The sequence below is a fragment of the Alligator sinensis genome, unplaced genomic scaffold, assembly GCF_000455745.1.
Source record: "Alligator sinensis unplaced genomic scaffold, ASM45574v1 scaffold109_1, whole genome shotgun sequence".
In the NCBI taxonomy this organism is placed as follows: Eukaryota; Metazoa; Chordata; order Crocodylia; family Alligatoridae; genus Alligator; species Alligator sinensis.
Genome location: NW_005841852.1, coordinates 803,671 through 819,364, shown reverse-complemented (window position 1 = coordinate 819,364; position 15,694 = coordinate 803,671). Strand labels below are relative to the sequence as shown.

The 15,694-nt window shown below is 46.3% G+C and overlaps 1 protein-coding gene across 4 annotated transcripts in view; it reads right to left on the bottom strand.

Annotated features, from left to right (window-relative positions):
• Nucleotides 1–15,694, bottom strand: part of SEC24C (SEC24 homolog C, COPII coat complex component) — a 60,285-nt gene continuing 44,591 nt past the window's right edge. For all 4 annotated transcript variants that reach the window (XM_006016263.3, XM_006016264.3, XM_006016265.3 and 1 more), the window contains 9 exons: nt 13,548–13,718; nt 11,657–11,753; nt 11,207–11,352; nt 8,389–8,527; nt 7,609–7,727; nt 6,608–6,787; nt 5,719–5,910; nt 2,762–2,851; nt 1–2,165 (listed from right to left, as the gene is read on the bottom strand). In XM_006016263.3, coding sequence (XP_006016325.1) covers nt 2,025–2,165; nt 2,762–2,851; nt 5,719–5,910; nt 6,608–6,787; nt 7,609–7,727; nt 8,389–8,527; nt 11,207–11,352; nt 11,657–11,753; nt 13,548–13,718 — 1,275 coding nt within the window. In that variant the 3' untranslated portion in view covers nt 1–2,024. The remainder of the gene's footprint in view (nt 2,166–2,761; nt 2,852–5,718; nt 5,911–6,607; nt 6,788–7,608; nt 7,728–8,388; nt 8,528–11,206; nt 11,353–11,656; nt 11,754–13,547; nt 13,719–15,694) is intronic.

Below are 15,694 nucleotides of genomic sequence, written 5' to 3'. Positions count from 1 at the left end.
TTATTTCTTTACAAATTAAAAGATGCATTGGAAAAAAAAAAACCCCCAAGAGTGAAGAAAATGAAAGGTTCACTTATGATCTTATTTTCCCCTCATATTAATGCTAGAAGTTAGTATTATGGAAGTCTGTGGTTGCTGAGCCTTACATTCCTGGGAAGCTGTCTCTTTGCTGGTTAAAAACATCTAGATTTTTGGTTGGAGGCAGTAAGTGGGTTTAAAAAAAAAAAAAAGTGTCAGCTATAGTCATACAAAAAGATGCTGAAGATTCTGTCCACTACACCTTGAAAGTGTATCCATTATAGTTCGCATAGTCCCTTGAGTGTAGAGTGCTGTTAGGCAGGACAAACTTGCAACATTAGACCAAACAAAACCCTCAAATTTATACATAGGCTACAGGTCACGGAACTAAAACCACAGACAGCTGTTCGGAAAAATACGTTTTACACAAGGTCCCTACATTGCAATGCCGAGTCCAGGTAATACAGATCTGCTAACTGCATTCAAAACACCCCGAATTTCGCTAATTTTTTCCTTCAACTTTCAGTGCTGTTGCCTCCTCATTAAATCCCGAGTATTGCAAGAACAGTTGTGTGTTCAAGTTAAACACATTAGTCTACTTAAAAAAATTAACGAACAAGCCCTTAGAATTCTCAATCTGATTTAGACTCTCACCACCTTTGCAGGAGTCCTGTCCTCCACCTTAGATGAACCAAGCAGTGGAGTGGTCAGTAAAGCCAACTAAAATGTGGATGGATCAGTCTGTCTGAGGTATTTTAGTTTAGCAAACAGTTTATACAATAGTTCCTATGTAGATGGTTCAAGAGATAAAATTAGGGAATAAAACATCCAAGGTTGAAAATACTTTCTGCTTTAGCCCCAGACCCTTTCCAGCAGGTACTTGGTAATACCTTCTGTGGTGCATTTTAACCTTATTTTTCCTGTATTCCCTTCCTTGCACTCCAGAGTACAAATCAGCCTCATATTTGTACCAGTAAAATTAAAATGCTTCCTTATTTGCTGCGATTCACAACCGTTTGGATTGGGAAAAGCTGCCTCCTTGCCCCTGCAGTGCCCGTTCCCACACAGCCACATATCAACTTGCAAAAAAATATTTCATATATAAACAAGGACAGGCATCATGACCTCCACCAACTGGACAGTCTAGGTAAATTCTCAGGGGAAAAAAAAGGGGGAGGCCATAAGAAATCAGAACTGGTAGACTGACTCCACACAGAACAGTAAGATGGGAAGGCTGCTTTTCCCAAAGAAAGGCAAAGGAAGGTATTTGAGGGGGTACCATTCAGGCCAGCAGGAGACACTGATTCTATCCTTCTCCTATTCAGCTGTTGATTGTGCACTCACCAGTTACTTACTCTAATACATGCCAACACAGCAATTCTTGCTACAGTGACTATTTTGGAAGGACCTTGCTATCCTCTCAGCTCATTTCTTTTTCAACTCAAAAGATTCCTGGTCCAGAGGGCCACATGCTGCAGTTTGTACGTGGCATGTCATGTTTTTCCTTAAAATAGGAGACTGAAAAATGCTGAGCTGCTCCAGCTCCCACCATCCAGCAGGGTGGCCTGCCTCCTGTCCTCCCCACCTAGCTCTTCTTCACACTTGGAGCATGCGCGCACACACAAACACACAGCAACTACCAGTAGTTTTGAAGTTATCGCTTTTTCACCCAATACTGAATCATGTACAGTGAACTGAGAAACTACATTCATTACGACAGGATTAGCGAGCATAGGGGGTAGATTCCTGCCAAGCACAGGAAACAACTTAGTTACAGGTAAAAGACCTGGGATCAAACGCCTTTTTCCAGCCCTCACCAGGAAATGTTTGCATCTCTCTCAAATGTGACTGGGAGAGGTTGAAAGGATCTCTGCTTATGCAACATGTATTAAAAATTATGGAATTGTACAGGTTTCTATGTTGTCCTTCTGGAGGGAGCTGGGCCCATGGATCAGGTGGTTAGTGGAGACAAACATCACTGCTGGAGTCCAGCATCACTCCCTCCTCTAGCTCAGTAACTGTCGAATCTCCTTGTGCATGTGACAGAGGAAGTCCACATATGAAGCCCCCCCACTCATACTCTTGTCCTCCACCAGAAAATGTTTGAACAGCATCTCAAACTTATCTTCTTGCTTCACAATTATTAACTATAAGCAAACAAAAAAAAAAAGATTAGTTTCAGCTAGCAACTTTGGTGATTAAAAAAATGTTTTAAAATCAAGGATATGTGGAAAGCAACCTTATACCAATGCCACCTGTAACTTCATAGCCTCTTGGAAGGTAGATGTGGTTCTGAAACCCCTTCAGGCTTAGAAGAACCTAAAACCCAGGTCCTTCCACTTCCTGGACAACTATTCTAACCCCTATACTACTAAATAAAAGGTCTGCACTTTTCCTGTCTGTAATTTTTTAATAAAAGAAGTCCTAGCTACTGTTCTTTGTGCTAATTTCAATATTGTTGGTGTATGTGAAGCATGCTTGCTATATCAGGCTCCTCAGAGGACTAAGGTGTAGGAAGCCAAGTTTGTGAATCCCAAATAGACTAGGTTACAAGACAGGCACCAAGTCTCTCAGCATAATCAAGACTGCAGCAGCTCTGGGCATGGGCAATAGCAGAACTTCAATTGTCCAAGTAACTATACTGGCAAAATACTGAAAAGGTTAGTGTTTTTTAAGTTAATTCCATCCAAGATGCATTTTAGGTGATTAATCTGTTGGACTCAGATGGCTCTAAGGTTTTTACCTTCATGTAGCGGGATCTCTGTGCCTGCAGCATGTCCATGATGGATCGTACTTTCTTAGAAAAGGGGTTTTCCAAGATAGGCAGAGTGCTCTGGAATAAAAGACAACATCCATCTTACACAGAATTAGGACAATTTAATAACCAACTCTGCTGCTTTACTTGAACTACGTAAGTTCAAGTCTAGGCATTTTTGGTCAGTTTGCTAAGCAGAAACAAATAAAGTTATTAAAGAAAATTAAAAAGGGATGGCACAGCCAAGAGGTCAGCACTACAGGACAACTGTTACCCTATTAGCTCGGCATACAAATCTGCTCTCTTCACTGCTAATAAAAAATAGATCGTCATAAGCCACAATAATTCCTCTAACTACAAAAGGAATACACAAGGTATATGTTCATACTGCAGCACAATGTGACAATACCTGGTCTGGTTACATTAAGGTCGCTAGCTCATGGTGCTCAGTCTTCTGGCCCCATGCTGCCTCTGCCTGTCAGGATAGAAGCCCACACTACCCTGTGCACCAGACCTAGCACATAGGACCAGGCTATCCAGCTCATGGAGTTTCCAAAATGTCTGGAACTTTGGCTTCCCCACTGCAAAGATTTCAGATCCACAAGGAGGTCCGCAGGCTGGAAGACTTGGCACCAGAGGCTAGATCTGGCCTGGGAACTGGGGGTTGAGCACCTCTGAGCTAGACCGTTTCTGATAATACCCGAGCTAGCTAGTTTAAAGCTAGCTTGAGCATCTCTATACTACAATGCACTTAGCAGTGCAGACATATCCTACAATGAGACCAAGAAGAACTCTGCAATTGAGAAGTTCAGTTACCCACTACTATTGGGCAAAATTAACCTAATTCAGAAGCTAGGTAAAACAGGCTAACACATACAAGATGCTAGAGAGGAGCAACCCCTATACTTAAAACTAAGTAAAATGGGATTAAACAGTTGCCTGAAAAGAAAGAAGGGGGGGAAAAAAAAAAAAAAAAAAAAAAAAAATCACACCCATAGTTTTGGTTACACTGCATCCACCTTGTTCTCTGGGATCAGACCAAAAAGGCCATCTACTCCATTTGTATCAAAAGAAAGTTCATCCATCTCAGAGACAACATCTGCCCAAGAGTCTGATGGTGTCTATAGTCTACAGGGAAGAATGGGCAGCCACTTAATATTCTTTCTCCAGACCTGCAGAACTAACCAGAAAAGGGTAACACTACTCTTGATACTGGAGCTCCACAGCTAGGATGCCAAGACAGGGATACAGGGCTTTTATGCAAATGGATCTGATTTGGCATGGCTCCTTCTGGAATCTGCAAGACTAGAGGATGCAGGGGGAGGGCGAGAGAAAGAGACCCCGCTATCATAGATTCATAGATGCTAGGGTTGGAAGGGACCTTAACAGATCATCGAGTCCAACCCCCTGCCTAGACAGGAAAAAGTGCTAACCCCAGCCAGATGCCTATCCAGCCTTCTCTTAAAGACCCCCAAGGTAGGGGAGAGCACCACCTTCCTTGGAAGCCCATTCCAAATTTTGGCCACCCTTACTGTGAAGTTTTTCCTGATATCTAGCCTAAATCTGCTCTGTCAGTTTGTGACCATTGTTCCTTGTTACCCCAAGAGGTGCACTGGTGAATACAGCATCTCCGATCCCTTGCTGCATCCTCCTAATGAATTTGTAGGCAGCCACAAGATCAGCTCTCAATCTTCTTTTGCGGAGGCTGAAGAGGTCCAGGTCCCTCAGTCTCTCTTCACAGGGCTTGTCCTGTAAGCCCCTAACCACACGAGTGGCCCTCCTCTGGAACCCCTTGAGTCTATCAACATCCTTCTTGAAGTACAGTGCCCAAAACTGAACGCAGTACTCCAACTGCGGTCTGACCAATGCCGCATAAAGGGGAAATATCACCTCCTTGGATCTATTTGTCATGCAACTGCTGATGCATGATAAAAGTGTGGTTAGCTTTGCTGATGATTTTGTCACACTGACGACTCACGTTCATCTTGGAGTCCACTATGGCTCCGAGATCCCTTTCCACTTCTGTGCTCCTGAGAGGGTCACTTTTCAGCCAGTAGATGTGCTGGATATTTTTGCATCTTAAGTGCAGTGCTCTGCATGCGTCCTTGTTGTACTGCATCCTATTGTGTACTGCCCACTCTTCCAACCTGTCCAGGTCTGCCTGCAATTGTTCCCTACCCTCTGGAGTGTGCACTTCACCCCACAATTTAGTATCATCTGCAAACTTGGACAGAATACACTTCACACCCACATCCAAGTCACTGATGAAGATACTGAAGAGTACAGGTCCAAGGACCGAACCCCACAGGACCCCGCTACCCACATCCTTCCAAGTCAATACCAACCCATCTACTACCACTCTCTGGGTGCAACCCCTAAGCCAATATGCCACCCACCAGACCGCGTAAACATCCATGTTGCAGCCTCTTAATTTATTTATGAGAATAGGATGTGATACCATATCAAAGGCCTTGCTAAAGTCCAAGGAAATGACATCCACCTCTACTCCTGTGTCTAAGCATTTTGTGACCCTGTCACAAAATGAAACCAGATTGGTCAGGCATGATCTACCTGCTACAAATCCATGCTGGTTTCCCTGCTGCAATAATTTTCTTGCTGGACTCCAAGTAATTCTCTGATTGCCACCCCCTACCCCCAGGCTGCTGTGCACCCATAACATACCTATGATTTAAGCAAAATCTTCCCTAGTTTCATGAAGTGGGGTAGAGAGGAAGCAGTCTGGTCCTGTGCTGGGCTTGATTTCATGAATACTGATATTAGCTAGTATGAGAACTCTTGCTCAAGTGCTTTCCAATTCTACAACCTATTAGGTATAAGGAACCCTGAGGAGATTTTTAGAAGACTATCTTCAGGCAGGGATTGCTTATTGCTCTCATTATTAGAAGAACACCCTAATTCTAGCTTGTACCCCAGGCCTAGCTCACCATAGTATTGCTGATCTGGCTGAAGGATGACACACCAAAGAGGTTCTGGATCAGGCCTTGCTGTACGTTTACCCCCACCCACACGAAGATGTTCAGTCCATTTTCTAACAGGTACATATCACCCTTGGAGAGGCGCTCTTCTGAGTTCCGGATTGCTGCTGGCAAGGCATCACTGTCCACATCAACTTTGGTCTGTTAAAATATCAAACACAGTAAATCAAGCCCTGCAGTTATATGTTATAAAAGGAAGAAAGTCTTGTTAAGCCACACAAATTCCTGCCTTCAAGACCCTAAAGGATTTTCAATTTCTTGAATCAGTTTCTAACTGCTTGCACATTTTCTTGTAACATGGACATTAGGTAACAATTTGCAGGGCTGTCAAATCTGGACTGAATTATTGCTGTTTCCTGTAATTTTGTTTTCCTGCTTAGTATGATATCAAAAGAGATTAGGAAAAAACTGTTGTTCATAAGTAGACTGCCCTGGCATCAGTATTCTGCAATTCCAGTACTCTCCTTATGTTGGGAATGTTCACGGTATTCCACTAACCAAGTGAAGTAATGTCAAAAAGTCCATTCAGTTCTCCTGGAAGGACTACAAACTATATAAAATTACTAGAGTGGAGCTAGAGGATTTTTGAGGCTCCAAAAAAAGTTGCCCTGGTGCTTTCCCCTAGGACTGTTGGAGGAAAAGTGTACCTTGTCCAACATACAACTTGCAAAAATTAATTTACAGCTGAAATCAAGCATCCTGCTAAATGACAGGGAGCAACACTTTTCCCATGCAGCTCTTCTTTGTTAAAATGCTACTTTTCCGGGTATAGTGGTATAGCAATGGAACTTCTGTACAGGGTAAAGGCCACTGATGTACACTAACTAGAAGCACTTACCAAGGGCAAAAGCCTGGGATAAAAGAAAACATTTGTTTCTGCCACATCCATGGAGGTTACTAGCTGGCGAATGTAGGCACGGTCATCAGTGGAGACTTCTGGTCCAGGTTGAAGGACATCGCTCTTCAACACACAGTTCAAGTACACAGGAAGTAGCTTCATGCATTCAGGGAGAATCAGCTACAAAGCACAAGATGAAGAATTTATTTAGCTTATATGGTTTTGGAATATTGTTTCAGCCATCTTAAGGTGATGTCATCACCAGTTTGAAGAGCCTGAAGGCTACCAGGCAGCACTGTAAATGGACATGAGTCCACAATGTGGGACATGGTCATAATGTAGATGCAGAACAGACAGCAATTAATAACGAGCTCTCTCGCTGAATGAGGCTTGTAGACATTAGGGGCTGGAAGGGACCTTGCATCCCCCCCCCCCCCCTGCCATAGGCAGGAAGTCTGCTGGTGTCAAATGATCCCAGCAAGATAAGCATCCAAGTGCCTTTTGAATGAGTCCAGAGCAGGTGCTTGCACAACCTCTGGGGGGAGTCTGTTCAAGACCCTGGATACACGGACTGTAAAGAAGTTTTTTCTTATGTCCATTCTAAATTGGCCTTCCGGGAGTTTGTGGCTACAGCCAACTAAAACACCTGGCAACAAGTGAGGCTTGCATGGAGTCAGTAGAATAACTTCAAACTAAAGGAGCTGATTTAAATCCAAAATCCACATAATTCTAGAGGCTAAACTCCTTTAACACATTCACTTGTACTTCATTCCACAGGGCTTGTGGGATGAATTTCTCCTGAGGTGCTGACTTGTGTGACTATGTGCCAGAAGTCTATTTAAGAAGCCACTCAAAATATAGTTTCTCTTCCAGGTCCTCTGGTTAAATGGACAGTTTTTCTCATTGTTAAAGTACATCACCCATATTAATGGAATAGGTGGGAAGGGTATGGTTCTCAATTTGCTTCCGTCACACCTGCCATCCAAAACTGAGGTAGTTACCTGGCCAGCAGAAGAAGGGCTGGCACAGTTCTTTCGGTAGCACGCCAGGATCTGGGCACACTGGTTGATCAGAGCATCTCTTACCGTCTTGACTGGGTTATTCAGAACTCCACGATACGCTGCACAGAAAGTTAAGAGCTCATCACAGATACCAAGTAACCATCAATACCTATAATTACCTCAAAATGGTCCAAAATCTTTAGTCCAACTAGACTTCAAAACCTAGAGCAACTCTATTATATTTTGATAATACATTTGCCGCAAGTAAATCTGGAAAACTCCTTTGAACCTAGCAATGTAATTGCTTACTGGGTCAGCAGAGGTCACTGTTAGAATACAAGAAAAACACCTAGGAGTGCATGCACATAGCTTTTGCCATTTTAAGATTTGTACAATTTTATTATGCTCTTGTTTGTATTATGACAAGGTTTTTTCATTCACCTACTGGATGTGGGACCATTTTTGTGTCTTTCCATACCCAGAGTAGAAGAACCCAGCGACCATGAGAAGGATGAAAGCACTTTAGCTCTAGAAGCAAGCATATATGCATCTTATAAAAGCTGTGTGTGTACGTATCTCCTTTAAGCCAAATCCAGAGACCAGAATTCTGCATCCGACTCAGAGGGTGAGGCTGATTCTTGCCTGTGCTTCCAGGGCAGAGGAACAATACTGGGATCATTACTGTCTGGGAAGGGGCACATAAGATCTATAAACTCTTCAGAGTCTGGCTCAGCCTTTAGTGCAGAGAGGTATAAGATGATCTTGGAGACAGATCCTTACCATACTTGGCTAAATAATTGATGAGCGTGTCCGTCTCACAGTTCCGGTAGAGATCAGCTAGTTGCGTGCAACAGTTCAGGGAGAGGTTGTGAATGCGGAGTCGCCGTTGTCCTGCAGAGCTTGTATACAAAAGAGCGCACTGCAAGACAGACGGAACAAAACAACTATTAAAAACAGGGAGTATGGAACCATTCAGTTTTGCTACATTTGGAAATAATGAATAACCAAAATAACAAATTCTGTACTTAGTGGGTTAAACACCATCTCAATCCTAGAGGAGGAGAGACCTTATGACAGGGACAGGCAATTATTGTGGGCGAAGGGTCACTTAATGAGTTTTGGCATACCATCAAGGGTCGCATGGGTAGCCCCTCCCCTTGACTGGTGCCCCACCCCCCTGGTTGCCAGCTTGGGACCAGAAGTCCTACCCCCTGACCTTTGCCACCAGAAGTCCCTCCCCTTGGCCCCTGGAATTACTCCTTTCAGCAAGGGGTTTTGCCATCTCTGAACCAGAAAAATACCAAATTATGTTCTAAAAATCAAACATGTAGTTCAACATTCATTAATTTAATAAAAAAAATATTTTTGTCCTGATTTACATGCTTTTGTGTAGTGTATGTAGAGGTTAAAATGAAGTCTTACTCTTGTATATTGTGGGAGAGTGGGTATAGGTCTGTGGGTATGTGGGGTGTAGGGGAGGGGGATGGGATGGATAGGTGTTGGGGTCTGTGAGTGTGTGGGGGAAAGGTGGTTGGTGAGGGTTGTGACTTGCATGGAGGGGAAAGATTTGCCCACAGCCTGCCCCCACCAGTGCTCCTTCAAGTGCAGGCTCTGCGCTGCTGCCACTCCTGGCCCCAGGGCACCAGCACAAGCCCTGTGCTCCCACTTACTGCCACTTGCCCACCCATCTGCCACTGCTGCCCTTCTCCTGCCGCTTCCCCATCCCCCTATCCCGGCCACTCTAGCACCACATCCCAGTTGCTCCTGCATTCCCAGTGCTGCAGCTGGGAACCATGTGATGCTGGAGCATGGCAGGTGGGAGATGAACAAGGAAATGGCTGCAGCAGGTGAGGGGAAGGGGTAGTGAGCGGGCGTGCAGAGTGCAGCGACAGCCATGTGGGAGCACAGTGCCTGGGCTGGTGTACTGGGGCCAGCGCTGGCACGGCCCAGAGTGGGATGGCAGGAGTGCAGGGCCTGCACTGCTCAAGCAGGGAGAGAGGGAGTTAACCTGGCTTCACAGAGCCCCTGGCAGCCCGGGCCCTATGCTCCTGCCATCCTGCTCTGGGCCCCGCTGCACTGGCGCAGACCCCGTGCTCTGCCTGCCTGACTATCGCTGCGCTCCACACACCTGTTTGCTGCTCCTTCGCTCCTGCCTGCTACAGCCATTTCCTGCTTTAGGACTACAGGAGCCGATCCAGCTGGCCCTGAGGACTGGGGTAATCACCCACGGTCCTCCCCTGCCTTCCTCCTCCCCACTTCTTATCTGTATTTCCCTTGGCACAGGGAGGCAGGAATAGCCCCAGGCCAGAACCCTCCAGAAGCCCTTGCTAGGCAGAGGCTTTGGCTGGGGCTCAGGGTGGAGGGGCTGAAGGCAGGGTGTGACTGGACTTGCTGCTGCAGCTGTTTAGTTCTGCTTCAGGCTCCCCCTGGGTCCTACTGCCCCGGTCTTCTGTCACCTTTGACAGGCAGCCAGGACCAGATAAATACATATTAATTTTCTAATTTTTTTAGGGGCCAAACAGGCCAGATCCAGCCCGTTCTACCCAAGAACTAAATTTTTTCTCCATCAATTACTATTTGCTTTCTTCATATGTGCAGTAAGGCACTTAAGGATTTTCAAATCCTGTCAATGTTTGAACAGCATTTATTTTAAGTAGTAAAGCTTGGATATCTGGACAGACAGGTAAGACAACACTATTCACATTTGAAAGGGATTACAATCAAAGAAAACAGTATACAGAGAAGGAGAGGGGATGAGACCACATTAAGAGACCAAGCACTGATTTTAGCCAATTTCTTCATAGTTTTATGGGGTGAGGGGAGGGCACAGGGGCTCTGAAGTAAAGACAGGCTTGGAGGAGTCTTGGAAGTGTTTTCAGGATGGCTTTGAGAAGGAGGGACATAGGAATGCAAGAGGACATGGCAAGGCAGCACAGCTAGGTGTGATGTTTGTACAGAGAAGAAAAAGAACACTTGTAGGGAGTTAATTTGAAGTCAGCAATCCAAGGATAACATTTTTTCTATAATGCAGTAGAACTGGGATTCTTTACAGGGTTAGATTCCTAACCCAGTACTAGGCAGGGGTACATAAAACTGCAAACAACTGTGTAGGACCATGGACAAGCAAAAGTTGTTTGCTGTGACTCTTCTTTCAAAGCGTGCTACTTCTCTTATCAGCTGCCTCAGACTGTGCTTTAGCTGTTTGGAGAAACAGTGTCCTTTGAAATGAAAGTAGTAGCAAGCAGCTGAGAGATTCATTCTTAATTAAGCATCACACTGCAAAGGACAGGTAGCAAATCACCCAATATGAAAAAAATCTATGTTCTACTGTACATTGCTACAGGAACTGGAGGAAACCTAGATGCCAGTTACGGAATCAGTGCAAAACCCCTCAAGCAACATGATCATGTAGCCCTGTTTCTGAAAAGCTGGAGAGAGACATCTAAGGGAAGAAACTTAGCATAAGGGAGTGATCTCACTCTGATGCTCAATGGTATGACGACTCCATCTGGCAATGGCTTAAGTTTCTTGCCAGCACATTCTTAAGCTTGGTTCCCAACCCACCCACTTCCCCTACACATTGGCATTTCTGGCTCACCTGAAGGAGTGCGCCACTGTCTTCACTCAGTTTATCATCATGTTTGAATTCTACTGTGATGGTTTTATCACAGTCCAGACCTGCCAGCTCCACATCTGTTGTATTGCTCATGTAGAAAGCTCCAAAGAAGTCAGTCGCTCGAATTCCTGTAAGGAAAAAGAAGGCTATGGAGCTGAACCAACCATACTCTATAGTAGAAGAGCCCAGCAGACAGCCTTTGGGATGACATGGCAGCCCGCTTCTCAAGGACATAAAATTGTCTTGACATCTCTCTCACCATACCTCTTCTTTCAACCCTCCCATAATCCCAGGGATGCTGAAGAATTAGGACAGCAGACTTTACAGACTAATTTCAGTATGTTCCAGCCCATGGAGAAGTCTGCTCTCCTCCTACTTCCTGTAATGATACAGGCTAGTTTTAATTAAGCCTAGACAATACGAAATACTTACCTGTGCTTGTGCGCACTCTCATCACAGCATCAAATCCCACCTCCTTCTGGACATCTCTGCGCAAGTCATTTAGGAACCGTTCCTGGTCAGTTTCCAGCTGGAACACAAGAAACAATTCTCAAGTGTTACATTCCACAACAGAAGTTACCCTACAGATTTCAGATCTCCTCACATGAGAGATGCTTTAAATCTGCCACCCTATCCCCAGAATCAGAGTAATTTCAAAGGGCTCAAGGCCCAGTTTGTCCAACCACCACGAGTCACCTTTTTTTCCCCCCCTCTAATGAATGAACTATTGCAGAAGTACATTTTTAAAAATACTATGTATCTCTGCAGATATTTAACAGGGATCCCTGCTCCATATGAACTGCTAGCGACATTCGCGCCTGTGACTGCACATTATTAACAAAACACCGTTACTGGAAATGCCAGTCAACATTTCAGCTTGATGAGAGGAATGGGAATCCAAATGAGTTTCTGAAATAAGCTGCAATGTAAATGGAGAGAAACCTTTGTCTCTCTCCCACATGCTGAATGGAAGGTCACAGTCTTTTCTCAAGCATAGAATTCCTACAATGTGTCGCCAGATTTAAAATGTGAGAGGGTAAAAGTATCAAAACCCAATTTCAGAGAAGCTTTGTTGTATCAATCCTAACGCATTGACAAGCAAACACTCAAAACTGTGTACGCTACTTGAGATGGATCTTGACAAGATTCCCTTTAATAGAGCCACTTAAATGTTTTGCAAACTTCCCCAAATCCCCATAAGCAGTGGTTGTCAACCAGGGGTACGTGTATCCCTAGGGGTACTTAAAAAATTCATAGGAGATATGTGGGTGGGGAGCTCCCACTGCTACATGCCCCCTGGTGGAGGCCTGGGAGGCATGTGCCCCCTGATCTATGCGCAGGGTGGAGGTGGCTGCTGCACGCTAGGCTTTGCATGCCATTATAGCTGCCCAGGAGCGGTGTGACACCACATGCCTGCTGCTGCTGGGTTGCACTGTGCCCCCTGCCCTCCCAGCAGTGGAACACGTGGCATCGTACGGCTCCGGCAGCAGTTGCAGTAGCATGCAAAGCCCAGCACACAGCAGCAGTCACCTCTGCCCCACACGCAGTTCAGGGGGGCACGTGCCCCCCAGGCTTCCACCGGGGTGTGTGCAGCAGCAGGAGCCCCCCTGTGCCCATGGACAAGCCATCTGGGCTCCAACTGTCTCACAACCTGGCTCAGCCAGGGCCCCGTTCAGTCCCAGGCCATGCCCCACTCCCTCCAGTGGGGGCCTTGGCTCAGCCCTCCAAATAATTTTAATATAAAGGGGTACATGACCTGAAACTTTGAGACAGAAGGGGTACACTTGTTGAAAACCCCTCTCCTAAAGTTTCAGTTTGCTCATCTGCAGGTGGCTGAAGAATGAATAACTTCCCACTTTCATAAAACATATCTATCTGGAAAAAAACACCTGTTATGAATGAAGGCTAGGTCTGCCTGATACAGCGAGTCTCAAATTTACATTCTCAAACAGCCAAAATTTCATTGCTCACTTAAATTGCAGGGTATTCAAGAAGTTTATTTTTGAGCAAAAATGAAAACAAAGCTTTTCCCATCTGATATTAAGCATTCAAATTATGCAGGTCTAGGAAAAACAAAATCTAGACAGCCAGCATCACCTGGATACTACGTCCTGTATACAATGAACTCAGATGATGGTTTATTCTATGGTGTTAATGGTTTTCGTATTAGAGGAGTATTCTAAAACTTTTTGGTAGTCACATTCTTCCTCTTAGTACAGATACATTGGCAGTAAAGATTAAACAAAACCACTGTAAGTTATAATGCTGGATCTGAGAAATCTTAGGCAGAGCAGATGACAGACTGACCCAAGGAAGTTCTTACCTGGAAATAGGTATACTTATAAATGGAGCCCCCAGTCTGGTAAGTTACTACCCCCAGTGTTGCCACATCCAAATACTGGTTCGGAAATAGGAACAAATCAACACAACAGCCTTGAGCCACACAGTCCTTGGCTAAATTGTTGTAGAAGTTTGTCTGGGGTTGAAACAAAGTCTAGGGATAATGGAAAAAGAACAGGGATACAAAGCAGGTGAGAAGAAAATAGCTACCACATACATTTTTCAAGACAATTAAAATATATTGTAAAGCACTTTCCCATCCCTTTCTTCTAAAGTGTAATCAGGATTTAAGATTTAAGTAGTAGCTGCTACACATGCTAGACTAAGGTCCAGAGCTTCCAAATATTCTGCCCACTTGGACTTCAGATTCTATCACTATTGTCCATCCATCCCCAAACAGAAGGTTTCCTGTCCTTACCCTTAAGATAAACTCAGTTCTGAACGAGAACCCAAAGGGAGGACTGCAGCAATAAAAAGTGCCATTGATCCATTATCTCTTTTTTATTACTTCTTTTGATGTCACCCCAGATCTATCTTATTCTACAAAGAGAGCAAGAGAAGCTTTCCACTAAGCAGCACATAAGTCAGGGGCAGGCAATTATTTCGGGAGGAGGGCCACTTAGCGAGTTTTGGCAAGCTGTTGAGGGCCACATGGGTAGCCCTGCCCTTTGCCAGGTGCCCTGCCCTCTGGTCAACATCTTGGGACCAGAAGTCCTGCCCCTGACCTCTAACCCTTGCCACCAGAAATCCCTTCCCTTGCCCCTGGAAGTACTCCTTTGGGGAAGAGGGTTTGCCATCTTAGAACCAGAAAAAAAAACCAAATTATGTACTAAAAATCAAATACCCATAATATTATATTTTAATTCAATTAAAAAATATATATTTTTGTCCTGATGCGTGAGTTTCTGCTTCATATGTAGAAGTGATTGCATAATAGCTCAAAATGCAGTCTTACTCTTGTTTACTGTGTGGGGTATGCAGGGGTGTCGGGGGGTATGGGGAGGGGGTGTGCGGGTGTGTGTATAGTATTTGTGGGATGTGTGATTGTGTGTGGTGGACGGTGTGGCTGTGGGGCTTGCAGGAAGGGTTTGAGGGTATGTGAGGTCTGCATGGGAGTGCCCTGTGCATTCCCCACTGAGCTGGTCAGCACCTGCCCCCACTGTGCAATAGCTCAGAGCCCAAAAGGCGAGCTGCCAGTGGGCCACTGGGCCCCTGGTGTGCAGGGGGCCCAGGCCTACCCCCCACCCCCAACCAGGGGCCAATGCCTGCCAGGCCCGGGGGGCAGTGCAGGGGGCTCCCAGAGCCACTGGGGGAAGAACAAGCTGGTGGGGACATGGGGAGGTGGCGCAGAACTTGCATTGCACTCCTGAGACTTGGGGCAGCAATGGCCTGGCTGCCCCCACCACGGGCAGCCCAAGAGGGGGAGTGGGGACTGCCACTGCCCCAGGGGAAGGCCTGCCCCCCCCACCCCACAGGGGCCCAGTGGCAGCTCGCCCTCTGGCCCTGGGACAGGCGAAGAGGCTGTGCCAGGAGCTGGAGCAGAGCCGCGGCCACTTTTCTGCTTCGGAAGCTCCTGCAGGTTCCAGGCCAGGGAAGCTCCTGGCCGGCCCCAGGGGCAGTGCGGGGGATCCGCTCAAGGCCGCTGGGGGCAGCACAAACCAGCAGGGACATGGCCTGGGACATGTAAAACCTGGGGAGGCAGCGCAGAAGTTGCATCCCGCGCCTGAGGCTTGGGACAGCAGTGGCCTGGCTGCCCCTGCCCACTGGGCGGCCCTGACACGTGCCACCGCCCCTGGCACATGCCACCGCCCCAGGGGGAAGGCCTGGCCCCACCTGTCCCACAGGAGCCCGGCAGTAGCTCAACCCCCGGCCCCAGGATGAGCAGGGAGGATGTGCCGGGAGCTGGAACAGAGCCAAAGCTGTTTATTTTGCTCTGAAAGCTCCTGCAGCTTCCCCGGGCTTCCTGTGCCCTAGGCCATGACCCTGCCAGGTCGCACCACCCTCAGTGGCCTCGGAAGGCAAACCGTGCTGCTCCTGGGGTCAGCCAGGAGCTTCCCCTGGAAACCCGGGTTCCTCGCAGCCACAGGAGCTTCTGGGAGCAGAAAAGCAGCCGCAGCTCCACTCCCAGCA